General features: G+C 44.2%; 1 protein-coding gene across 6 annotated transcripts in view; it reads left to right on the forward strand.

Annotated features, from left to right (window-relative positions):
• SLC26A6 (solute carrier family 26 member 6) overlaps positions 1-19,463 on the forward strand; it is a 29,940-nt gene extending 10,477 nt beyond the window's left edge. For 3 of the 6 annotated variants that reach the window (XM_056805095.1, XM_056805096.1, XM_056805092.1), the window contains exons 2-21: positions 4,042-4,221; positions 4,798-4,937; positions 5,125-5,235; positions 5,610-5,773; positions 5,990-6,154; positions 6,305-6,457; positions 7,213-7,295; positions 7,562-7,709; positions 7,916-8,029; positions 8,414-8,491; positions 8,671-8,766; positions 8,999-9,105; positions 9,323-9,392; positions 11,926-12,018; positions 12,189-12,290; positions 13,320-13,409; positions 16,176-16,331; positions 16,560-16,614; positions 16,796-16,932; positions 17,118-17,431. In XM_056805095.1, coding sequence (XP_056661073.1) covers positions 4,085-4,221; positions 4,798-4,937; positions 5,125-5,235; positions 5,610-5,773; positions 5,990-6,154; positions 6,305-6,457; positions 7,213-7,295; positions 7,562-7,709; positions 7,916-8,029; positions 8,414-8,491; positions 8,671-8,766; positions 8,999-9,105; positions 9,323-9,392; positions 11,926-12,018; positions 12,189-12,290; positions 13,320-13,409; positions 16,176-16,331; positions 16,560-16,614; positions 16,796-16,932; positions 17,118-17,132 — 2,214 coding nt within the window. In that variant the 5' untranslated portion in view covers positions 4,042-4,084 and the 3' untranslated portion in view covers positions 17,133-17,431. Of the gene's footprint in view, positions 1-1,715; positions 1,862-4,041; positions 4,222-4,797; positions 4,938-5,124; positions 5,236-5,609; positions 5,774-5,989; positions 6,155-6,304; positions 6,458-7,212; positions 7,296-7,561; positions 7,710-7,915; positions 8,030-8,413; positions 8,492-8,670; positions 8,767-8,998; positions 9,106-9,322; positions 9,393-11,925; positions 12,019-12,188; positions 12,291-13,319; positions 13,410-16,175; positions 16,332-16,559; positions 16,615-16,795; positions 16,933-17,117; positions 17,432-17,804 lie in introns of those variants that run through there. The other 3 variants (XM_056805091.1, XM_056805093.1, XM_056805094.1) reach the window with 3 other exon arrangements.
• The last annotated feature ends 6,341 nt before the right edge of the window (positions 19,464-25,804 follow it).

Below are 25,804 nucleotides of genomic sequence, written 5' to 3' on the forward strand. Positions count from 1 at the left end.
TTTAACCATATCTCTCCCATCTTGTAGCTGTGAAGACTATTGTTTGAACCCAAACAGAAGACTTACAAATTTCATCTGATTACATCTATCTAGCTCAGTGTTGAGATCAGTTTGGATTCTTGTCCTGTGGAGTTTTAGTGGGCCAAACTTTGGCAGTTGGGGGTAATAGAATAAAGTAAGAAGTCAGAAGAAATTGAGAGTAGGGGCAGCTAGGTGACTCAGTGGATAGGATGTTTAGAGGCAGGAATTCTGGGTTCAAACCTGGCCTCAGACACTTCCCAGTGATATGATCCTGGACAAGTCAATTAACCCCAATTGCTTAGCCCCTCTCACTCTTCTGCCTTGGAATTGATACTTAGTATAGATTCTAAAAACAGAAGGTAAGGGTTTTCCTCCCTTCCCTGCAAAAATAGAAGAGGCTGAGAGTGGAGAAGGCTGCAGAGGCTGTGACAGGGAGGGACCTTGATTCTGCTTCTCCATCCCTTCCTCCATCATCCTGTCTTGAATTAGGATGATAGGTGCTTGCTATTTCATTGAAGGTGGGTGGTTGTGAAGGAAGGTAGAGACAGGGTGAGCCTCTGTTCCTTTGGCTCCCAAGAATCCATCATTAGGCTAGAGGAATAGTAGGAGTAGGCACTAAAGGGTCCACCCCAGGCTGCTCTTCACCTTTTGTTTCTGTGTCCCCCAACTGGGCTTGGTCTGTGGCAGGGTCTTGGACCCTTAAGCCTTTAATGGGAATCATTGAGTGGGAGAGGAGCAACCCTCCTCTTCTTGGATCCTCTAGGGGACCTTTATCTCAAATGGCTAATTATAAAATAGGGAGTGATGGTGACAGTGAATGACAGTGCCAGATAGAGATCTTGATAACTGAGACCTGGCAGGTTCGGGGTATCTCTCATACGGAGCAGAGGGTCAGGCCCTTCCCAGCCCTTAACCTTCAAGAAATCCCCGCCTCTGAAGAAACCTTGCTCCCCCCATTCCCCTCCCCCCCCCCCAGGCCTGTACAGAAAAGCTATTCTTCCCTTGCTCCTCATCGCAGTTCTTCCCAGGCTGAGCAGCAGGAACAACCAGGTGGTTTGGGGACTCTAGGTGTTGCTGTGATTGCCTCTCCTTTCTTCCCTGCTACAGGTGTGGTAGGCTTCCCCTTGTCAGGGCCTGGAATAATGGAGCGAGGGAGGGGGGATCTGAGCATTGGAGCTCTTGGACCTTTGAGTGCATGGTCGGTGACTAGGGGACCCAGGGTGTTCCAGGGTTAGGGAATGGTGTTTGTTGGCCGGGGGAGGTGCATAGAGAGCATGATGGAAATAATGGGAGGGCAAGGTGGAGACGAGACGGCTTTTGGTACCTTTGTGGAGTCTTGCTGCCTGGCTCAGGAGTTTGAGGTTTTAGCCAGTAGGCAGTAGAGAGCCATTGAATATGGAAGTGACCTCATGGAGCGACGTGTGTTAGGAAGGTGGCTTTGGCTGACTGTGCAGAATGGATCGGAGGGGAGACCCTCTAGGAGGTTAATACAATAGTTTAGACAAGATGGTGAAATAATGGTAATAACCCTTTTCTGAAGAGGAACTGGATGGATGTTGCTCCATTTGGTCCCAAGGATTTGTTAACATAGGGGAGGGAAGGAGGGAGGAACAGGGATCTAAGTCTCTCTTCACTCACTCCTTCCACCAGAGTTGGGGCATGGTCAGGGGGCCCAGGGCTCCTAGTAGCAGGGGCCCTTTAAGAACAGCATGACTTGCTTAACAGGGGTTGGGGCAGACTCTGTGCACCTAGTATTCAGGAGCCTGAGCTTGGCCCTTGCAGGAGTGGCCAGGAGTCCCTCTCCTAGCCCCAACAATCCAGCAGGGCCTCCCCTTCTCAGGTGAGATCTTCTCCCCCAGCTTCTTCTAGTCTCTCTTGGGCACAAATTCACATTAACTGGGTATCCCTGCTCCTCATCTAGGTCACCCACCTTCCTTAGAACGATATCTGGGCTTAGGCTCAGGGAAAGAGGGAATGAGACAACAGGGTAGTAGTATGCTCTTGGGGTTTGTTTTGTTTTAACCCATACCTTCTGTCCTCATAACATCTCTGAGGGCAAGGGCTAAGCATTTGGAGTTAAGTGACTTGCCCAGGCTCACATACCTAAGAAGTGTCTGAGGCCAGATTTGAACCCAGGCTCCCCTGACTCCAGCCAGGCCTGGTACTCTATCCACTGAGCCCCCTGGCTGCTCCATCTTGGGGTTCTTTTGCTTGCCTGTCCAGGGTATGGAGAGGAGAAGCCTCTTGAGTGGGAGAGGCAGCTCTCAGCTAGATCAGATCTTCCTGATCTGAGCCCTTGACTTCTTCAGCCTTCTAAAGGACTGCACACAGAAGAGATTGTTGGGTGCCTGTGGTCTAGGTCCTGCTAGGGGAACTGGGTTGCCTCCTTCCCCCAATTGATACATTTGGACTAGAGATGGGGCAGGGTCCCTTTATGCTCAGTGTCTAGGCTTAGGGCAAGGGAAGAGGAGGGAGGGCCATTAGGAAGACATGGGACATAGTGGAAGACTGGGTAATGTGGGCTTATAGTTAAGCCTGGGAGGAGAAGGGAAAGATTGAGAGACATGGCTAAGGAGAGGGCACAGTTGGTAACTTGGGTATGGGGGAATTGACAGATGGGATTGTGAACAGTTCTGGGGGAATATGACTGATAAAAGTCAATCGGGGCCCAAGGGACTTGGCTGAGTGTGGAGAAAATGGGAAAGAAGGGGTGTGACTGTGTGGGTTGGGGGCTCAGAGGAGCAGCTCATCCTGCTCTCTGTGGAGGACTTTGTTCCCCAAAGGAAGCTCTGTCCAAGCCAAAGTCCAAGCCTTGGAGAGGCGCAGGAAAGGGGGGAGGGAAGTCTGAAGTTTATCCCATGGCAATGAACTAGACAGATTCTCCCTGCTGGATCCTAGGAGGAAGGGCCTGGATAAAAGGCAGGAATTGTATTGGCCAAGCTCTCCAGGTGAGACAGGCCCTTGGTGTCTGTCACTCAGCATTCGTTCAGGCTAGAGAGGGAAGGACTAGACCACTCTGTTGACTGAGCACTGCTCCCCTCTTCCCCAGGAGACTGTAATCCTATGGTGTAATTATACTAATAATAGCTAGCATTTATATAGCACGTTAGGGGTTTACAGATATTATATTGGTTTCAGATGATCTCATTTTATCCTCATAAATACCTTTCAGGGTAGGTACAATTATTACTTCTGTTTTACAGATGAGAGATCTGAGGTAGCAAAACTTTAACGACTTGCCTAGGGTCACAGACCTAGTGTCTGAGACCTGATTTGAACTCAAGTCTTCCCGACTCCAGGCCCAGCAAGCACTCTGGGTCCTGTACCACCAGATCCCAGGCCTAGGTCTTCACTTCTTAAATCTGTAACCATGGGAAAATTGCTTACTTTTCTGAGCCTCAGTTTTCTTATCAGTAAAGTGGGAATGTAATCTTTAACCTCCCTACCTCAAGAGAAATTCAGTTCTATTTAATAAACTTTTATCAGCTTCCTCCTCGGTGAAGGGCACCATACTGTAGTGGATGCTGGAGGTAGAAAGAAAAACACTAAACAGTGTCTACCTCCAGCTAACTTTGTGGGGAGAAAGGACTGTCAATCCCCAGGGGAATTAGTTTAAGATAAACTTGTATTGATATCTTTTGTTTTTATACTCCCTGTACTTTCTTCCTTCCCTTCCCCTTCAGCTTAGTCAGTCTTCCCTTATAAACAAAGAATGAAACAGAATCAGTTTGACCACACCAATACATCTGAAGTGTGGCATCATGTCTTGTGGTCTAGCCCTGTGGGGCACCCCTCCCCCCTTTCTGCCAAGAGGAGCAGGGACAAGAGAGAAGGGCCATCTTGGAGCTGGTCATTGTGATTTGGGTGCTTGTTCTTGCCATGTACATTTCCTGCTGCTGCTCACTTCACTTTGCGTTGTTCACATAAACCTCCTTAGGTTTCCTCGTAGTCGTCATTTTTTATGGCTGTAAGAAATAATAAATACTTATTATCATATCATCCTTTTCCCCTCCATGCCAGGCCTAGGGACACACAGGCCTTACTGGCTTTTCAGGACCCGCCAATGGAGAAGTCAGAGTTGGAGCTGGACCCCCAGCAGTGTGACTACCATGTGGACAGGCAGATACTGAACGAGCAGGCGCTGGAGGAGACGGGGCAGAGGAGCCGGAGCCCCAAGTCTTTCAGATGCACTCCTCCCAGGTTGGAGTTGTACAGTACCATGTGCTCCACCCCCTTCCCTAGCCAACTGTCTGTATCCTGCCTGGGGGAAAACAAATCCACTGTTCTTTTCCCTCTAACAATCTCCCTACTGATTAGCATCTCTTCAGTCCCCTAATCATCTAGCTCTCTGCCTGTCCAAGCACTGACCATTCATCCATTTTAAAAATCTTTTTTTTTACCCTTACCTTCTGTCTTAGGATCCATTTTAAGGCAGGAGAGAAGGGCTAAGCAATTGGAGTTAAATGACTTGCCCCCACTCACATAGCTAAGTGTTTGAGGCCAGATTTGAACCCAGGTTCTCCCAACTCCAGGTCTGGTGCTCTGTCCAGTGTGCTACCTAGCTGCCTCTGTCTTTTATCCTTACCATTCATCCACTTCTCTGACCAATATCTCCTTGATTTTCTGTCTTCCATCCATTTTCCATCATCCAATGATCTTTCCCCTCAAGAATTCATTTTTCTCTCCATCCTACTTAGGGAAACCCAAAGCTGGCAGTGAAGGAACAGGGAGAGGCAGTGACTCTCCCCTCATCTTGAACCCCTTTCTTCTTGACAGGTGTTCAAAAGCCATAGCCTGGGCCACCCTACAACGCTTCCTACCCATTCTCAGCTGGCTACCCCAATACCCGGCACGAGAGTGGCTCCTGGGGGACCTGCTATCTGGCCTCAGTGTGGGCATTGTACAGCTGCCACAGGGCGAGTTGGGGTGGGAGGATGACCTGGCAGCTTTATTCCCATTGGGTTCTGGGCCTCAAAGGGCTCTTCAAGGGGGTGGCGGGAAGGGAAGGGATCATGATCCTGAGATGCAAGTGGAGAGGGAGGGGAAGGGCTGGTAATGTGGGGGTGGGGATGGGGCTGACAGTGCTGTTCTTACCTTCCCCAGGACTGGCCTATGCCCTCTTAGCTGGGCTGCCCCCTGTCTATGGCCTGTATAGCTCTTTCTACCCTGTCTTTGTCTACTTTTTATTCGGTACCTCCCGGCACATTTCTGTGGGTAAGTGGGGTCTCCAAACCCTAAAGGGGCCATCCCTCTCCTTCCAGTCAGTAATGAGTTCTTTCTGCTCCAATGCCCTGAGAGAGAACACTGTGGGGAAGACAGAGAAAGCCCCTTAGACTGTGCCTTTGGGGTCATTGATGGGAAATGAGTCTCACCCATGAGGCTCAGAATGAGGAGAGACAATTGTGAGTAATTTTCCTAAATGCCCACCATGCTTAACTGTCTCTTTTACCCTGTGTCCCTCTGCTGGGATCTCAGGTTGCAGTTTTCAAGAGCCCTACCTCCCCTGTCAGCCTGAAGGCTTCCTTAGGACAAAGTGCCACCATTGGGATTTCTGTGATGAGAGTCCCATTGTGTTCTCTGGTCTCCAGGGGCCTTTGCTGTTCTGTCAGTGATGGTGGGCAGTGTGACTGAGGCCCTGGTTCCCAGTGATTCTTTTCTGGGCCCTGGAAATAGCTCAGTAAATGTGTCAGCCAGAGATGCTGCCCGTGTGGAAGTGGCCTCAGCCCTGAGCCTTCTAGTTGGTGTTTTCCAGGTGACTTCATTGCCTGACTCTTTGGCCTGCCCTTCCTTTCCTCCTGCCTGTTCCTCCCTAGGTTGCCCACTTGTTTGTTGATGCATTAATCATTAGTTATGTACTTGTGTCTATCTAACTGTATATCCATGTTCCTGACTGTCTCCTGTCCACTGGCTCATCTGTCTGTCCCCCTAACCACCCATCCATCCCTTGCTCATTTGTCTGTCTACCTAGATAGGACTGGGCCTGATACACTTTGGCTTCGTGGTGACATACCTGTCAGAACCCCTGGTTCGTGGCTATACTACGGCTGCCTCTGTCCAGGTGCTCGTGTCCCAGCTCAAGCACGTATTTGGTCTTGATCCTGAAGACTACTCAGGGCCCCTGTCCATGATCTATGTGAGTTACTGGGAGGGCCTTGGGGAGGATTTCCTGCTCTGACTCCTGAGTCTCAGGATTTGGGAGGAAATATGGCAGGGAGATCAGGAGGGGAGTTCCTGGGCTCTGGGGTTCAGAGAGGCCCCTTCATGCCCCCATTGTGTCCTGCAGATATTGTTGGACATCTTATGGAAGCTGCCAAAAAGCAATGTGAGCACCATTATTGTTGCTCTTGTGGCTTCAGTTCTACTCTTGGCCATGAAGATGATAAACCAAAAACTGGACAAGAAGCTACCTGTACCTCTACCAGCTGAACTCATCATGGTATGGGGGGCACAGAGAAGAGGCACTACTTTTGCCCATCTTGACAGAGATCCTTGGGGAATAGGGGATTCTAGGATGTGGTTGAGGAACAATATGATGTAGTGTCATGGGCATTGGACATAAATTCAGATGACCCGAGTTCAAATCCTGATTCAGATATAGTAACTTTACCTCTTTCTTGCCTCTGGCCAAGTAGCTTTATCTTCCTGAGCCTTGTTTTCCTCACTTTTAAAATGGGAATGTTGTTGCACCTTTGGCTATTATAATGAGGAAAATACTTTGTAAATCTTAAAGTACCATAGAAATGGGAGTCTTTGCTGGAATTGATTCTTACCCTGAACATAGTTTGGGCTAGGGGCAAGGATGGGGGGAGAAAGTTCATCTGGAAAATATAGAACTGGGCTGCTGACTTGGTGGCAGGTCGGACTTTGGCCAGAGGGTAAGAGCTTTCTTCTGACCCTTGGAGATCCATAACCTCCCAACAAAAGGAGGAAAGACTCCACATTAATGTATGTGATAGAGGCAGTGTGGTATAGTAGGAAGAACACTGGCTCTGGAGTCAGAGGACTTAGGTTCAAGTGCCACTTCTGATGCTGATTATTTGTGGGACCTTGGGCCAGTCACTTAACTTCCCTGGGCCTCAGTTTTCTCAACTATAAAATGAAGGGAGTTGGTCTAGATGGTCTCTAAGGTTCCTTTCAATTAGAGATCTATGATGCTATGATGTTGTTTCCTGCTCCTTCCCTTCCTCCCAGCTCATTGGAGCCACAGCGATCTCTTTTGGAGTCGGCCTGAATCACAAGTTTGGGGTGGGCATCGTGGGTGACATCCCTGCAGGGTGAGGGACCATCAGGGGCCCTGAATGGATTTTCCCATAGCTCTGGACCTATCCTGTCCCTTCTTTCCTTCTTGGTACCACTGCCCAAAGTTGGGTATGGGTTTGAGGTGGAAAAATACCCTGTCATTGGCTCTATGTCCTTCAGTCTTTATTGGTCTAGGTTTGATGGGGGAGGGGCGGGGGGAGGGTTCAGGGGCTTAAGGACAGAAAAGGCCTAAAGATGGATGGTTCTGTGCCCCTCCTCCTCCTTTCTTTCCTCCCCCAAGGCTGATGCTTCCTCGAATACCTGACCATCACCTCTTTAAAAATCTGATGGGGAATGCATTTGCCATGGCTGTGGTTGGTTTTGCTATTGCCATCTCCCTTGGCAAGATCTTTGGAATGAAGCATGGTTATGAGGTGGATAACAACCAGGTAAGTCATGGGGGTTGAGGGTGGGAGGGAACCCGGAGCCTGTCCAAAGTTGGGCCGCCTGCTCTGTGTGATTGGAAGTACATATTGGCTGGAGATGTACAAAAAATAGGAGATGTACAAAAAATAGGAGACCCTGAATGAGAGGAATGATCTCAGTGGGAATTGCTATTGAATCTAATAACATGCCTCTCCCTCCATCTCCCTAGGAACTGATTGCTCTTGGCCTCAGTAACTTCGTTGGTGGCTTTTTCCACTGTTTTCCTATAAGCAGCTCCATGTCCCGGAGCTTGGTGCAAGAAGGTTCTGGGGGGAACACACAGGTAGAAGGGAAACATATTGGGCAGAGTGGGAATAAGCATTCATGGGTGGTACAGGTGGGAGAACCATGGATTCTGTGAGAACCTGGAAGAGACAAGTAGAAACTTGGCCAGCGTGGGTCATGCTTGTCAGAAAGGTCATGCTTGTCAGAAAGGTTTTTTTTGTTTGTTTTCAGGGGGAGGGGGCTGGAAGAAGATAAAAGATTGTTAATTAACAGTTGTTAATTAAACAAAATAAAATTTGAAGGAAAAAATAAACTTGGGGAGGAGGGATATGATGAGGATATGGGCTGACATGCAAGTTGGTAAGAGAATGGTTTACCCACTTGAAGAAGTGATGAGAGAGGGTTTTAGGGGTCCCATCTCAACTCTTCTATCTGTGTTCAGATTGCTGGGGCCATATCTTCCCTTCTCATCCTGATTGTCATTGTCAAAGTGGGAGAGCTTTTCAATCATCTTCCCAAAGTAAGTCTTATTCTCTGGACCTCCCTATAGAATGGAGATTTGGCTGTTGGGGGCAGGGTTGGGTTCATTTTGGGGGTTTCTAGGGATCTGATGAGGCTGGGGTGTGGTCTAGTGTGGCTGCCTGAATTGCCTGGGCTAATGTTGGTCTCCCCTTTCTCTTATTCCCACTTCCTACCCAGGCCATCCTGGCTGTTATCGTCATCATTAACCTCAAGGGCATGTTCCTCCAGTTCTCTGATATCAAATCTCTATGGAAGTCGAACAGGGTGGACTTGGTATGGGACTGGGGAAGGAGGAGGAGGGTATGGGAAGGAAGAGGAGGGTATGGGAAGGAAAAAGTATGAGGGCAGGTTTGGGAAGTAGGAAGGCCAGATATGAGAGATGCAAGTAAGATAGCATGGAGGGGAGGGAAGGATAGGGAATGGTGGTGACGAAGTTAGAAGCAGGAGATGGATGAGAGGAGAGATGGGGAGGAAGCTTTCTGACCTCTTGACTCCTTCCCCATAGTTGATCTGGTTGGTGACCTTTGTGGCTACCATCTTGTTGAACCTGGACATCGGTCTGGCTGTTGCTGTAGGCTTTGCCCTGATCTCTGTCATCTTCCGCACTCAGCTGTGAGTGCATATGTGAACAGTGGGAGGGGCAGTGCCAGGGTTGTTATGTTTTCCTACTTAATCCATATCGTCTTCCCCAATAAAATCCAGTGATAAGGGTATCTCAGTTCTGTATGTGAGTATTGGAGTGGGGAATCAGGAGTCCCTGAAGACTCTGATAGCTGTGTGCTTCTTGGTCTCTCCTCATCTCTGTCTCTCCTTGTCATCTCTCCTACAGACCCCATTACTCTATCCTGGGGCAAGTGCCAGACACGGACATTTACAGAGATGTGACTGAATATAAGGAGGTGATTTGGGAAGGGGCACAAGGGTGGGCTTAAGGGTAAGGGGAAACTCAGGATTTTCTGGGGCCCAGTGGGTAGTAGTTTGTCATTCCTCCAAGATAGAAGGACACCAGGGGAGGGAGGTTTCTCTGACAAATTTGCTGAGAGACAGCAGTGTAATGTCCTGGAGAAGAGGCCTGAACCACATTCAGGAGGCAAACTCAAATCCTGGCTCCATCACTTACTTGCTGGGTTCCTTTGGATAATGTACTTCCCATCTCTGAGTTTCCTTTTCTGCAAAATGGAGCTAATCATGTCAGTAGCCTTATACCTCAAGGAATTGTTTTGAGGAAATTATGGAAGGAGCTATTTTCATGACAACTTGTGGATGTCTACATTGGGGGTGGAAGCACAAGATAATGTGATTAGGGAGATGACTGCCATTTGCAGGAGTAATAATAGTTCCCACTAGGAGCACTTTCAAGTTTTTTACAATATCCCTGTGAGAGAAGGGCAACTATTTGTACCTAATTAGAAAATGGACTCTTAGAAGTGAAATATCCCATGGTCCCTCATTGAATTATGAACTACAAAGCTGGCCCTATCAATAGGGCCTAGGGACAGATAGTCCAAGATGGGTTAATGTGGCACTGAGTGCCAGAAATGGCAATATAGCTTAGAGCAGGGGCTACTAGGAAAGAAAACTGACTTCCTGGCCTAAGCAGGAGGTCCCCCAGGGCCCTGTGAGGGCAAGAAGGAGAGACTGATAAGAACAGAAGGTGAGAAAAGGGCAGGAGGGAGAAAGGAGATGAGAGATGAGGGATATACTTTCTGTAGAGGAGACTCTTCCTTTGGGATCCTCTGGGATAAAGGAGACATTGGATGAGGTGGCATGAAGGTCTGTTGAAGTGGGCACACTTGACATTTGGCCTTCCCAGAACAATGGTTTGGGAATCGTTTGTCTGTTTGGGGGATGGTTTCCCCTCCTTGATTTGCCTTCTGACCCTTGCCTCTCTTCCCTAAATTAATTCACCTATCCATTCACACATCTATTTACCAATCTACCTATTCACTGATATATCCACTCCCCCTATCAATCTACTCATCCATTAGCTTCCCATCCATTAGCTCAGGCCAACCTGTCCATCCACTTATCTGCCTGCTCAACTGGCCACCCAACAAGCATTTATTGGCACCACTTTTGCATCCAGCCTGGAGGCAACTTGTGGCCCAGTGAGCCACAGAGCACTCAGAGCACTGAGCCTGGAGTTGGAAGACCTGAATGTTCAAATCTGGCCTCTGAAATTTATCAGTTGTGTGACCCTGGGCATATCTCTTAACTCCTGTTTGCCTCAGTTTCCTCATCTCTAAAATGAGGATAATCATATTACCTGCCTCCAGGTTGCTGTGAAACAGTACTTGTAAAGCACTTAGCACAGTGCCTCCCTAGCTATTTTGATGATGCTTAAAATGATGTGAGGGAGACACCTGTGAGACTTATAGCTTGTCCTTGAGGACCTCATGCTTCATTGGCTAGACTAGGATGGGAGTGAAAGACCATGTTCTATGGCTCAGGCTTTAAATTCTGAAGGAGCTCAGAAGGGGAGAGTCAGTGTGCGCTCGAAGGACCAGAGATTTTCACTGAAGAGATATAATTAAAATGACCTTGAAGGACAGAAAGATTCATGAGGAGGAAGAAAGGAAAGAATGCATTCTAGCTAAATGTGGGTAATTAATGAAAGTGACCTGGCCAGAGCATAGAGATTTATGAAGCTGTGGGAGATAAGGCTTGAAGGATTGGTGGAAGCCGGGCTGTGAAAGGCCTTGAATGTCAGTTTTCAGAGTTACTATTTTATCCTATAAATAATAGTGAGCCACTGTAGGTTTTTGAGCAGGGGAATGGTGTGGCCACAGTTGTTCTGACAGTCTGGAAACTATGAAAGGATGGTTTAGAGAAGGGAGAGGCTGGAGACAGATGGATCATTTTAAAAGCCATTAAAGTAGGTGAGATGATAACTGTGGTTGTGCCTGTGGAAGGGGAAAAGAGAACAGATTTAGGAGATAATGGAGAAGTAAAACAAAGATTTGACAACTGAGTGTAAGGAAGAAAGAAGAATCCAGGATAAGTTGAGAGGTTTTGAGCCTCAGTGATTGAGATTGATTTGAGCCAGATGGAACTGTCCAGCAGACCATTGTCCCTTTGGTGTGATAGCCTCCAATTCAGAGTCAGAGGACACGTTCCAATTCTGGCTTCATTATTAGTTGTATTGCATTGGACCAACCACCTATCTTTTTCTGGGCCTTAGTTTTCTCAGTCTGTAAAATGAGGGAGGTTGGGCTATAAAATCTCTGAAGTTCCCTTCTAGTTATAGATCTAATGCTCTTAAATGTAGGACTGGTGATTAGGGGAGTGATCAAGGCTAGCTGGAGGTAGAGAGAGGGTTAGAAATTACAGCTAGTTGGCACTAGGGGAGTGGAGAAGGATATGAAGGAAAAGAATGGGGAGCTCAGGATTCCACGGCTCTTTCCATCTATCCACTCTTCTATTGGGTTCTAGGCCAAAGAAGTTCCAGGAGTAAAGATTTTTAGCTGTTCAGCCACTTTGTACTTTGCCAATGCTGAATTCTACAGACAAGCCCTCAAGGAGAAGGTGAGATGGAGCAGGTTTTGGGGACCACATATGGGAAGACAGAGCCTTATTCATGCCTCCACAAATCTCCCAAGAGATGAAATGTGGAGTCCACAGAACTGGGCTCTCAGAATCTCCACCCTGCATTGCCCACAACTTTCCTCTCTATCCTTCCATTCCTTTGCCTTCAGATTGGTCTGGATGTCGACTTCCTCATCTCCAAGAAGAAGAAACTGATCAAGAGGCAAACGTGGAATGCAAAGAAATTACCGAAGGGAAAAAAACAAAAGAAAGTAGGACTTATCCTTGGTTCAGACTCTTCTGATTCCCAATCCCTAATCCACTTGGACCCTCTGATCCCCCATTCTTCTCTCCTTAGCCTTTGACCACATTACTTCAACCTTTGATTTCTGTTTTTCCAATCTTTACAGGTCTCTGACCTCCAAAACCCCAACCCTTGGACCTTTGCTCCAATTGCATGGTGTAGTGCAAGAACATGAGATTTAGATTCCAAAGACCTGGGTTCAAATCTAGACCCTTTGATTTACTACCTTGAGCTACCTTTCTATACCCCTTCTACCTTACTATCTTACTATCCAAAGTCACAATCTCTTTGGATCGCAATTTCCTCATCTGTAAAATAAGGGAATTGGCCTGGATGCCTTCTGAAATTCCTTTTGCTTCCAGATCTGTGTCCATCCAATGATCACTACATCTCTTACCTTCTATTAACCCCCCTGCCACTATGGCCTCTACCCACTTAGTCCTCTTTTGATATCCTACTGTTAACTCATACACATCCCAAACTCCCTCCTCCTGCCTCACTCTCATGGTCCCCATTTTGTTTTAGCCTTCCTTAATCTCATTCCCAAATGTGACTTCAGTCTCTTTAGTGTGTCCCAGCATGCTTCTCTGAAATAGTAACTTAAACTTTCAAGCTCTTTGCCTAGCATAGATTGATATTAGCCCAGAGAAAGATCAGCGGAACATGGCTCACCACACGTGCAGCCCTGAGGCTCTTACTTAGCTATACTAATGGGTAATTTAAAACACTCAGTAAGGACAGGGACAGGACCTTTGGCTTTCTTCCCAAGAGGATACTTCTGATGCAGGCCTTAGTCCTGCTCTGTACCTTACACTCTCAGAGGGCTGCCTAGGAGTTCTGAGTGGGCCAAAGACTTGTCAAGGGTCAGGCAGCCATTGTGAATCAGAAGCCAGATTCCTGGCTTAGGCAGTGGCTGTCCCAACATTGGTTGCTCTGGTTTTGCTAAGTCACCAAGTTGTTTGGACATTGAACATTCTGTCTTCTTCCTTTCCCATAGAATAATGCCCAAAAAGTATCCTTAGATTCCTCAAGATCTACTGGTGTGAACGTTAAAATCGATGAAATGGAGACTGGGAATGCCATGGAGGTCAGTGTTCGTGGAGGGAATGGAGATGGAGAGCTCAAACTGAGGATGTGTGAATGGATCTGTGTGCTTTCAGGGTGGGGAAGGACTTAAGAGGCAAGTCTTAGACTTGGGCTAAAAAAAGGTAACTTTGCAAATAAATAGGGAAAGTATGGGGATTTGAGGGGTCTGTAAGGTCAGTAGAAGTCACTAGAGTGATTGGGCAGCCAAAAAAGCTAATGTGATCTTAGTCTACATTGCATCAAGAGAAGGAAGAGGTCCTGAACTAGGGAAGGGATAGTTTCCCTCATGAGGGTCTGAGGCAGGCCACATCTGCCATGCTGTATTAGGAGTACTCAATTTTAGGATGGACTTTGATAAGCTGGAGAGTGTCCAGTCCAGAGTTAGGTCACCAGGGTACAAGAGGACTAGAGATTTCTAGGTTCCTTCACCATTGTGGGTTCTTGAGCTCTTTTGATTGTCTGGTGAGACGTCTGTGTGAAATAATTTTTTAAATTGTTTTTTATTGATGTGTTTCATTTTGTTACTTCCCTATGATTCCTCCAAGGGTCCTTCCCTTTTTCCCTTCCTGTTTCCCAAGAGCCATCCCCATAAAACAAATAGAAATTTTTAAGGATAAAAAAAATAGGAAAGGAAAGGAAAAAAGAGATAAAATGTCAGCATAAGTTAATCCATACATCAAAGACATCTGTGAATCTGTGCAATGTCTTATACAAATATCTTTCCCTTCCTGAGTGGTGGGAAGAGGTGCCTTATAATTCTTCTTTCTAGTCAGACTTGTTCCATATAATTTTGCAATCTTCACCTTTAAAAAAAATAATATTTAGGGGGCAGCTAGGTGGCTCAGTGGATGGAGAGCCAGGCCCAGAGATGGGAGGTCCTGGGTTCAAATCTGGCCTCAGACATGTCCCAGCTGTGTGACCCTGGGGAAGTCACTTAACCCCTATTTCCCAGTCCTTACCACTCTTCTGCCTTAGAGCCAATACCCAGTATTGATTCTAAGACAGAAGGCATGGGTTTTAAAAAATATATTTATTTTTAGCATTCATTTTTAAAATTTTGTATTCCAAATTCTCTCTCTTCCTCCTATTCCACTACCCATTGAGAAGGCAAGCAATATGATATCAGGTATACATACAGTGAAGTCATGCAAAACATAGTTCCATATTAATCATACAGCATCCACTTAGGATTTCTTTTTCTTTTTTTTAACCATGATTCTTCCCATTTACATCATTGTAGCCATTGTGTACACAGGGTGCCCCTAAGTCTTAGAGCAGCTTAAACTTTAGCAGACTTTACTCCATGAAGACAATCAGTTCAGGTAGATCTTTCTACCCTTCTTGGTAGTTACCATATTTGTCATTTCTAACCACTCATACATGCATGTATATCACGAATTTGTTTATTCACTACTTTGTTTCCAATTCTTTGCCATCCCAAAAAGTGCTGCTATCAAAATTTTGAAGTACATTGGGGCTTTCTTCTTATCGTTAGCCTCTTTGGGATATAAACCTAGTAATGGAATTTCTGGTCAGAAAAGGTGGACTTTTTAGTCACTTTATTTACATAATTCCAGATCACTTTACCAATAATGCACTGGTGTGCCTATTTTCCCCCATTGACTATTTCCATCTTTTATCACCTTTTTGATGAGTTTGAGATGAAACCTCTGTTTGGATTTGTATTTCTCTTAATATTAGTGACTTAGTGCATTCTTTCATGTGGTTGTTAATAGTTCATAGTTCTCCTTTTGACAACTGTTTGTTTATATTCTTTAGCTAGTTATATATCGAGGAGTAACTAGAATAATATATTTTTTTTAATTCACATTTGAAATGTGTCAAATTTCAGTTAGAGGTTAGTGAAAAGAAAAAAGAAAAAGGGGGAGGGAAGGGGGCAGCTAGGTGACTCAGTGGATTGAGAAGCCAGGTCTAGATATGGAAGGTCCTGGGTTCAAATTTGGCCTCAGAAACTGCCTAGCTATATGACCCTGGGCAAATCACTTAATCCCCATTGCCTAGCCCTCACCAATTTTCTACCTTGGAACCAATATAGAGTATTGATTCTAAGACAGAAGGTAAGGGTTTCTTTAAAAAAAAGAGAGAGAGAAAAGAAAAAGAGATTAGTGAAAATCAAGGTGTGAATTTTTTCATCTCCAAAATCACAGACCCTGCTAAAACCTATCAACAGATTTCTTAGTTGTCTATGGTACCCAGATTAAGAACTGAGCTGTAAAAGGATCTTTTGAAGGCCTTGGAGAAGATGGGGGGGTGGGCATGAAAACTGTCTTCAAGAATTGGAAGGGGTGTTACATGGAAGAGGGATTAGATCTATTCTACTAGTTCTCAGAGAGTAGAAGTTGGAGTGGGGATAATTTCCAGAGAAGCAAATGGTGTCTTAAGGAAAAGCTTTCTAGCAAATGGGAGGTGAGTTGCCCTTAAGGTAGTAGATAGCTCTTTCTCTCTGGAGGTCTTCCAGCTAAGGATGGAAAAATTCTTGTGTCACCTTGTGTGCCACAGAGGGGAGACCCTTTCAGGTATGAGGTTAGACTGGATGGCCTCTGAGGTGGCTTCCAGCTCTTGAGATTCTGTGATTCCCTTCTGAGGGGATCAAAAAGGACATTCTCACACTGGAAAGAAATTTGACTTTTCAAATCCCAAATCTTTCAAAATTGCAGTTCAGAGTGTGTGTGTGTACACGTGTTATTGACTCATTTGTTTCACCTTTAAGCATGTCACATATGCTTTTTATCTGATCCTCTACTAGGATGGTAATGCAGCCAAGTCAGTGGTCAGTGAGAAAGGCTCCTCTGCACTCACCCTGGAGACACTGGGCCTCCCCCAGCCCAACTTCCACACCCTTATTTTGGATCTGGGGACTCTCAACTTTGTGGATACCGTGTGTATCAAGACCTTGAAGAATGTGAGGCCAATTCAGGGTAGAAGGAGAGATTCAGTTGCTTTGGGGAGGAGGGGAGAGGGTAGTGAGACTCCCAAGAAGATGGAGGATATGGGAGGATGATGAGATGCTGAGGGTAGGGTGATGGGAAGTACAGTGGAGAACACTGAGCTTGAAGAGGGGAGGTATGTGGGAGGTTCTGACCCGAGTAGTCAGTTCTCTCCTGAATGAGGGACTCTGATTCTGTTGCAGATTATCCGTGATTTCCAGGAGGTTGAGGTGAATGTGTATTTGGCCGGCTGTCATGGTGCGTGTGTGGGTCTGTGGATTCAACTCTAGGCAGGGTGGGAGAGGGAGAATCCACCCCCACACCCAGAGCTATTTTGTCTAGTTTGGGGGGTTGGCCCTGGGGCTGGGGGCATGCCCATCATAACAAGGGGCAGGGCTGGGCTGTCCTTCGGGGCCATGGCATTTTCCTCCTACACCAGGCACCATGATCACTCAATTTGAGTCGGGGAACTTCTTTGGAGACTCCATTACTAAGGGCCACCTCTTCGTTTCCATCCATGACGCTGTCACCTTCGCCCTTAAGAAGTCAGGATCCAGAACTGTAAAGACTGTCGTGGTGAGTGTACTCTGCTCCTACCTGGGATTGCCTCCTGGAATGAGGCCCTAGCCTTAAGGCTCTGTCATGAGGAGGGGGAAGGATATTGTGGTCCCTCAGGCCTGGGCTAGGGAGCAGGGTGTATGAAGCAGTGGAATAGTTCTTTGCAGGAACTGAGATCTTGTTCTCTGTGACCATCCCTGCAGGCCACTAGAATGTGATACTCCTCTCAGCTGCTGTTGTTGCTGTGTGATCTACACACCCCTTGATAGGGGTTGGGGGAGATTCAGAACATGCTCTGTGGAGAGGGCTGTCCTCTTCCATCCCTCACGGAACATCACCCTCCTCCTCCGCACTTAAGGATGGAGACTTTGGGGCCTGGGGTGGGGGAACATGAAGCCAAGACATGTGGAGCGATGGAAGTGTCCTTTCTCTAGCCCAGCCCAACTGCACATTGCTGTTGAGGGGCTGGGGACAGGTTTTATATGACTTGATAAGAATAAAATGTTTGGCCTTGGTCTTCCCCTAGTTCCATCCGTACTCCAGGGTCTTGAACAGGCTGGAAGATGGGGAGAGATGGAAGTCAGTGGAGCTTAATCTATTGTCCTAGGAGCACAGGATCTATCCTGTGCCCAGAGGCCATGAGCTCGAGTGGAGATGGAAGGAAAAGTGGCCTGTGAAGGTTCGGGGCCTGGCAGAGTTTGGGGGACCAGTGAGGAATCCAGATTTAGAACTGAAAAAGACTGCAGAGATTCATTTCAGCCACTTTGTTTTACCTTCTTTGAGGAGGAAACTGAAACACAGGATCTTTAATACTTTTTCAAGATCATGTGCATAAAGAGTGAGTGGTAGAAGCCAGGATTCCAACCTGGGTTCTCTGCCTCCCAAAACAGCTCTTTAGGTGACCCCTTCCTGAAGGGCGCCCAGAGTAACTCTTGTACGACAGATTCCTGACTTTCTCCACAGGTGAGTCTCCCAGTAATGTAATGCCCATTCTGTGTGGGTACCCAACCACTTCAGGGGCAACCAGTCCCTAAGTCCACTCTTCCGGTGTGCTTGCCCTGGCCAGGCCCTCCAAAATTTAGTGATTCTGGGGCCAGCCAGGGCAATAAGTGGGCCTTGCTTATCAGAACCTGCCTTGGCACCTCAGTGCCTCCTTCCTCCACTCCTCTTCCTCAGGGCCCTGCCTTGACTCCTAGGTTCCTGGAGCTCCTGGCCCTGTCCCCTCTGGGATCATGCTCTTGAAGACACATTCCACAGGCCTGGGATGTTCAGGCTTCATTCTCCCCTTTTTGGTCATTATGCTCTCACCGCATCACTTTGTTTTGTTGTTGTCTTTCCATTTGCGTTGTTGTAGTCATTGTGAATATCGTCTTTCTGGAGCTGCACACTTGACTCTGTGTCAGTTCTTAGAAGTTGTCTCACGATTCCTTGAATTTATTGCTTCTTATGTAGTACTCTTATTACTTTGTACCGCAGCTTATTTGACTCACTTAGCCATCCCCATTTCATGAAGGTTTACCTTATTTCTGTTTATTTGCTACTACAAAAGTGGTCTTATAAACTTTTGGCATGTGTGGTACCTTCCAGTTTTTCACTTTCTTGGGGTATGTGCTGGGTCAAACAGTATGAACATCTTAGTCACTTTCTTAATTATTGTAATAGCAAATAACAGTTAACATTTACATTTTTGCATTGAGGTTTGCAAAGCATTTTACAATTATGATCTCATTTGATTGTCATAGCAACTTTGGGAGATAGGTGCTATTCTTTGCCCCATTTCACATGAGGTAATGGAAGCAGGCAGAGGTTAAGTGACTTGGTCAGGATCACACAGTGTCTGAGGCAGGATTTGAACTCAGGATGATCCTGGCTCCAAATCCAACACACTATGCCATCTCCCTGCCAAAATTTATTCCCAGCATGATTGAACTGATTCACAGCTCCAGCCATGATGCATTAGTGTTCCTCTTCCACCATTGACTGTTCCCATGTTTTGTCATCTTTGCCAAATTTCTGGGTGTGAGATAAAACCTCAGATTTGTTTGTATTTGAATTTCTCTTATTAGTGATTTGGAGCAAACCTGTATGGTTGTGAATAGTTTGAATTTTTTCTTTTGAGAACTATTTGTTTGTGTCCCTGGACCACTTACTTATCTATTAGGAAATAATTCTTGCTCAAACATTTGTTCTAGTTCCCTATAAATGTTGAGCCTATACTTAGATATTTGATTCAAATTTTTTTCCCAGTTGACTGCTTCCCTTTTTCTAGTTGATTTTATTAGTTCAAGAACTCTGTAATTTCATGTTATTGAAATCATTCGTTTAGTCTTTTGTGATTATTTCTATTATTTGGTTAGTGACTTCCTATTGCCTTGCATAGTTGTGAAAGGTACCTGATGGAATTCTCTTCACATTTTTCCTCATGCTATGACCCCTAACATTTAGATTACATACTCATTTTCAGCTTATTGTAGTGTATATTTTAAGATGTTGGTCTAAACCTTTTTTCTCCCAGGGTTTTTCCCCCCAATATTTATTATTTATTATTTATTTTTTTAAACCCTTACCTTCTGTCTTGGAGTCAATACTGTGTATTGGCTCCAAGGCAGAAGAGTGGTAAGGGCTAGGCAATGGGGGTCAAGTGACTTGCCCAGGGTCACACAGCTGGGAAGTGTCTGAGGCCAGATTTGAACCTAGGACCTCCCGTCTCTAGGCCTTGGCTCTCAATCTACTGAGCTACCCAGCTCCCCCCTCTCCAAATATTTAATTTTATTTTTTTCTCAATTATATGTAAAGACAATTTTAACATTTGTTTTTTAAAATTTTGAGTTACAAATTTTCTCTCCCTCCTACCCTCCTCTCCCCACTTCCTAAGGTGGTAAGTATTTTATAGGTTATGCATGAGCAATCACGTAAAAGATATTTTTATATTGCATGTTGTGGAATAAGATACATATCAACAACAACCAAAAACTTGGAAGAAAATCAAGTGAAAAATAGTATACTTGATCTGCATTCAGATTCTATCAGTTCTTTCTCTGGAGTTGAATAGCATTTTTCATCATAAATCCAATTCATATTTTTTCTTTGGAACTTTGCATGTGTTTGCTTTGTTTTCACTGTCCCCTTCTGTGTTTATGCTAACTCTTTGTTGCCATAAAAATTTTCTTCGGTTAGGTTTTTTTTTATGTTTATTTATTTTCCCTGCCTTTTTCTTAACTTTCACTTTTATTTTAAAGGTAGGCTTTGTTCTTTAGGTGGATAGGGCACTCTTAAACTTCAGTTCTTCTTTGATGCTACCCATAGTCTTATTTTGGGGTTTTTGCAAGTTTGTTTTTCTGAGATGGTATGATGGCCTGTGGGCTGGGAGCTCTGAGAGCCACCTCCCACTGCTCATTCTATCACCCCCAGAGACTGGTGATGGTTCAAATTTTAGCCTTAAGCTTTTGGTCTCACTGACTCTGGGCTTGATCAGATTAGACATATCTGCAGACTACTCTGCCTTGAACTTTGGCAAGGGTCAGCCAGGCTCCCACAAGCCAGCATGCCGGGAACTACCCTTGCCGGGGATCAGGGCCCAGCCTCTGGGTCTACAGACTGCCCCAAACCGGGATTCAGGTCCTCACCACTAGCCCAGGCTGGGATTTTGGGCCTCTAGGCTCACACAGATTAAGCTACCCATCTCAGACTGCCCCAGGCTGGAATTCCAGATCTCTCTGGAGGTTTACTTGGAACATTAAGGGGTACGAATTGGGTTGCACTTCTGTTGGCCCAGGCAGGGTCTCAGGTTCAGGGTATTTGCTTAGGCCCAGGTTCAGAACCTAGAATAGGAGATGTTGGGTTGGGGGAGCTTGCTGTTGCTTGTTCCTTACTCCTTGCTGTAGCCTCCTGTTGGCTGTTCTCTGCTCTCACCCCAGTGTCCCAAGATATTCCCTGCCTCCCTTCCAAGTTGTTCTCTTTATGAAAGTTGCTTCACAGTGTTCTCCTGGTTTCTGCCCACATCACTTTGCATCAGTTCATGCAAGACTTAATGACTTTTTCTGAAATCATCCTGCTTGTCATTTCTGATAGCATGCACAATAGTATTTCATTACCATCATATTACCTCAATTTATTCAGTCATTCCTCAATTAATAGACACCCCCTCAATTTCCAAAGTCTTTGCCAACGTAAGATTATTTTCTCTTAAAAAATTGCTTGGGATATAATTCTAGTAGTAATATTGCCAATTGAAAGAGTATGCAAATTTTTATAGCTCTTTGGTCTGCCAGAATACTTTAAGATTTTCCCAAAAGTTCTTGTTAAATAGGTTTTTCTGTAGAAATTTATGTTTTAGAGCTTTTTAAACCCTGGGTTATTGAATTAATTTCTTTCTGATTCTTTCTAATCAAGTCTGTTCCACTGGTCAGATTTTCTATTTTTTAGCCAGTGCTAAGTAGTTTTTGATGATTGCTGCTTTGTAGTATAATTTGAGGTCTGAAAGTAGTATTCTCTCTCTATTCCTGCTTTTTTTTTCATTATTTACCTTGAGTCTAGATTTTTGTTTCTCCAAATTAATATTTATTTTGCTACTATTTATAAAGTATCCCTTTTATAGTTTGACTGATATAGCAGTGAATCTGTCATTGAATTTAGATTGAATTCTTTTTTTTATTGAAACAATTCTATTTTAATTTATTTTGATTGGGTGGGATTTTTTAAATTTCTTTTTTCAAAGTATCAGCTCCTAGTCTTATTTATTAGCTCAATAGTTCTTTTAATTTCAATTTTATTAATTTCTCCTTTGATTTTTAGGATTTCCAATTTGTTTTTTATCCAGGGATTTTTGATTTGTTCTCTTTCTAGTTTTTTAAGTTGCATGCCCAATTCATTGTCCTCTTCCCTCTCTGATTTGTTGATATATGCACTCAGGGATATAAATTTCCCCGAGTACTACTTTGGCTGCATCCCATAGATTTCGAGATGTTGTTTCTTGTCATTCTCTTCAATGAAATCAGTAATTGTTTCTTTGATTTGTTCTTTGACCCACCAGTTGGGAGGAATTAGATTATTTAGTTTCCAATTAATTTTAAATTTGCCTTTCCATAAGACCTGATTATGATTTTTATTGCATTATGGTATGAAAAAATTGTATTTATTATTTCTGCTTTTCTACATTTGTTTGCAATGTTTTTATGCCCTAGTAACATGGTCAGTCTTTGTATATGTGCCATGTGCTGCTGAAAAGAAGATATATTCTTTTTTTATTACTACTTATTTTCCTCCAGATATCTATTAGCTCTAATTTTTCCAACATTTCATTCACTTCCCTTACTTCTTTCTTATTTCTTGGTTTGATTTATCTAGTTCTGATATGGGAAGTATGGTTTTACTATCTATTTCCTCCTTAAGTTCCTTTAATTTCTCCTTTAGAAATCTGAATGTGATACCAGTTGGTACATATATGTCAAGTACTGATATTTTTCTTCATCATTTATACTGCCTTTCATCAAGATGTAATTATCTTCCTTATCTCTTTTAATGAGATCTATTTTTGCTTTAGCTTTGTCTGAGATAATTGCTACTCCTGCCTTTTTTGTCTCAGTTGCAGCTCAGTAAATTCTGCTCTACCCTCTTACCTTTACCCTGTGTATGTCTATCTACCTCAAATGTGTTTCTTGTAGACAACATATGATAGGATTCTAGTTTTTAATCCATTCTGCTATCCACTTTCATTTTATGGGTGAATTCATCCCATTCACATTCACAGTTATGATTACCATCTGTGTATTCCCCTCCATGTTGACTTCCTCCTTTGATTCTGCCTTTTCTCTTATCCCTCTTAGCCCCCTCCTCTAACTTTTTGCTTTTAGTCAGTCTCCTCCCTTTTCCCTCTAATGTTACTCCTCTTTCCACCCCCTTCCTTCTTATTATTCCCCTCTTACTATAGTGCTTTTTAAATGACCCCCCCAACTCTCCTTCCATTGTATTGCTCTTCTCCCCACCAACCCATTTATAACCTTTCTACTTCTCTATGGGGCACAATATAATTCTCTGTCCCAATGGATCTTACTGTTCTTCCCTCTCTGAGTGAATTCCAATGAATTATAGTTTATCACTGTAACCTCTAGGTATACTTCTTCTAGCTGCCCCAATGATAATAAAAATATTAAGAGTTACCACTGGGGGCAGCTGGGGTAGCTCAGTGAATTGAGAGCCAGGCCTAGAGATGGGAGGTCCTAGGTTCAAATCTGGCCTCAAATACTTCCCAGCTCTGTGACCCTGGGCAAGTCACTTGACCCCCATTGCCTAGCCCTTACCACTCTTCTGCCTTGGAACCAATACACTGTATTGATTCCAAGAAAGAACATAAGGGTTTAAAAAAATACTATTATCATTTTTTCATATAGGAATACTAATTATTTTAACTTATTGAGGCCCTTAATTTTTTTTTTCACTTTCTTAATTACCTTTTGGTGGTTCTCTTCAGTTCTGTATTTGGACATCAAATTTTCTGTTTAAGTCTGATCTTTTATTCAGGAATGCTTGGAACTCTTCTATTTTATTAAATGACCATACTTTGTCTTGCAAGAAAATAGTCAGTTTTGCTGGGTAGTTGATTCTTGGTTGTATACCCAGTTCCCTTGCTTTTTGGAGTATTATAATCCATGCCTTCTGTTTCTTCAGTGTGGATGCAGCCAGGTCCTGTGTAATGCTGACTATGGCTCCATGATATCTGAATTGTTTCTTTTTAGCAGCTTGTAATATCTTTTCCTTGGTTTGGAAGTTCTTGAACTTGGCTATAATATTCCTGGGCATTGTTTATTGGGGATTTAATACAGGAAGTGATCTGTGAATTCTTTCAATCTCTACTTTTCCCTTTTGTTTAAGAATATCAGGGAAGTTTTCTTGGATAATTTCCTGTGGAATGATTTTTTTCTTTAGTCATGATTTTCTGGTAGTCCAATAATTCTTAAATTGATTCTCCTGGATCTGTTTTTCAGGTCTGTTGTTTTATCAATGAGGGGTTTCATATTTTCTTCAATTTTTCCATTCTTTTGATTTTATTTTATAGATTCTTTCTGCCTTGGGAAGTCATTTGCTTCTAATTTTCAAAGACTGAATTTCATCCCTGACATTTTGATCCAGTTCCAGTTTGACCTTTTCCTTTTGCTCTATTTTTCATTACACGTCATTGTTTTGCCTTATTTTCAAGCTGGCCAATTCTGGCTTTTAAGACACTTTTTAGTTCATGTGTCTCTGTTTCCAGATGACCTATTTTTCTTTTTAAGTTCTTTTCCCAATTTTTTTCAACCTCTCTTGTTTTTTGAATTGTGTTTTGAGTTCTTCCAGAGCCTGGGTCCTATTCACTGGAGTTCCTGAGTTTTTGCTTGGTGTTCCTTGATCTTCCTCTGTTCCATTTGTTCTTTGTTCATTACCTGGATAGAAGTTATCAATTGTAATTTCTTTTTCTCTTATTTATTCAAATTTTTTTCCTTCTTTCCCCCTCCTTATTGACTATATTCTTGCTCCTCTGTTTATTAGCTGGATCTGTGAGTTTGGGCTTTTCTTCCCTGAAGGGGCTTCTTCTCTGCTCAGCTGATTAACTGAATTTGGCTGATGAAGCTGACCAGTTGCATTAATGTGGCCTGAGGCCATATCTTTGCCAGCTGCCATCAGAGGCTGACGGTGAAAGTGAGGGTGTGGAGACTGAAGGTAGTTATCCTCTGTCCTCTTCTCTACTCCTTTCTGCCAGCCGCAGCTGCTGGGTCAGAGCCCTGAGCTTCCTGTGGTGGTACTTGGGATTTTTTTGAAGAGCTTTAGTAGCACTTAAGAAAAAGGAAATTATCTATAAACCACTCTTTGAAAGAGCAAATCTCAGAATTGTCAGTGCCCAGATGGACAGCAGTGAATGGTGATAGAGCCCTAGATTTTGCTTTTTGAGAACTTGAGCTCCATCTCAGCCTCCCACTTACTACTGTGTGAATCTGAGCAAGTCACTTGGCCTCTGTGAGGCTGTTTCTTCAACAAACTGAGACCTTTCTCTGGGTTATGGATGGCTAGGTGGTATAGTAAATAGAGCACAGGATTTTGAATTAGGTAGATTCATCTTCAAGATTTCAAATTAGGCCTTGGATAATTAGCTGTGTGTGAACCTGGGCAAGTCACTTAACCCCGTTTGCCTTGGTTTCCTTACCTATAAAATGTGCTAGAGAAGGAACTGACAAACTATTCCAGTATCTTTGTCAATAAACTCCCAACTGGAGTCACAGAGAGTTGGACATGACTGAAAAATGACAGAACAAACAACTCTTAATTTCTCTCACTCTCCTTTTCCTCCAACTTAGGTGTATCATCTAAAATTGTCTGTCTTTGGCCCTTTTCTCTTGTCTTAGTCTATAGCCTCTTGGTAATCTCACCCATCCCACAGGTTCATTTCCCTTCACAAATGACCCATCCAGTCCTCATCTCTCTCCTTACCTTGAGTTCCACATCATTAACTTCAAGTCCTTTTGACTTCTTAAGCTGAACACATCCAAAATGAAACTTACCTTTTTATAAAAAAGTGACATTTCTATAGAGGGTACCACCATCCTTCTAAAACACCCATGCTTATTGAGCCTTTCCTCTCCCTCGCCACCCTCCAGATTGAGTCAGTTTCCAGTAGGCTGCCATAACATCTCTTAGATCCCACATAGCAGCCACTCCCAATTTTGGCCTTTGGCCTTTTACCAGGACTATTATAATTGGTCTCCTTGCATCTGGTTTTTTTCCTTCTCCAAACCAGGTCCTCCATAGAGCTGCCAAATAGTAATCTCAAGATACAAGTCTGACCCTATGACTCCTTTACTCAAAAATTTTTCTTCACTCCCAATTTATTTTTAAGTCCTTACCTTCCATCTTAGAATCA

This window comes from Monodelphis domestica, chromosome 7 (genome assembly GCF_027887165.1).
Source record: "Monodelphis domestica isolate mMonDom1 chromosome 7, mMonDom1.pri, whole genome shotgun sequence".
NCBI lineage: Eukaryota > Metazoa > Chordata > Mammalia > Didelphimorphia > Didelphidae > Monodelphis > Monodelphis domestica.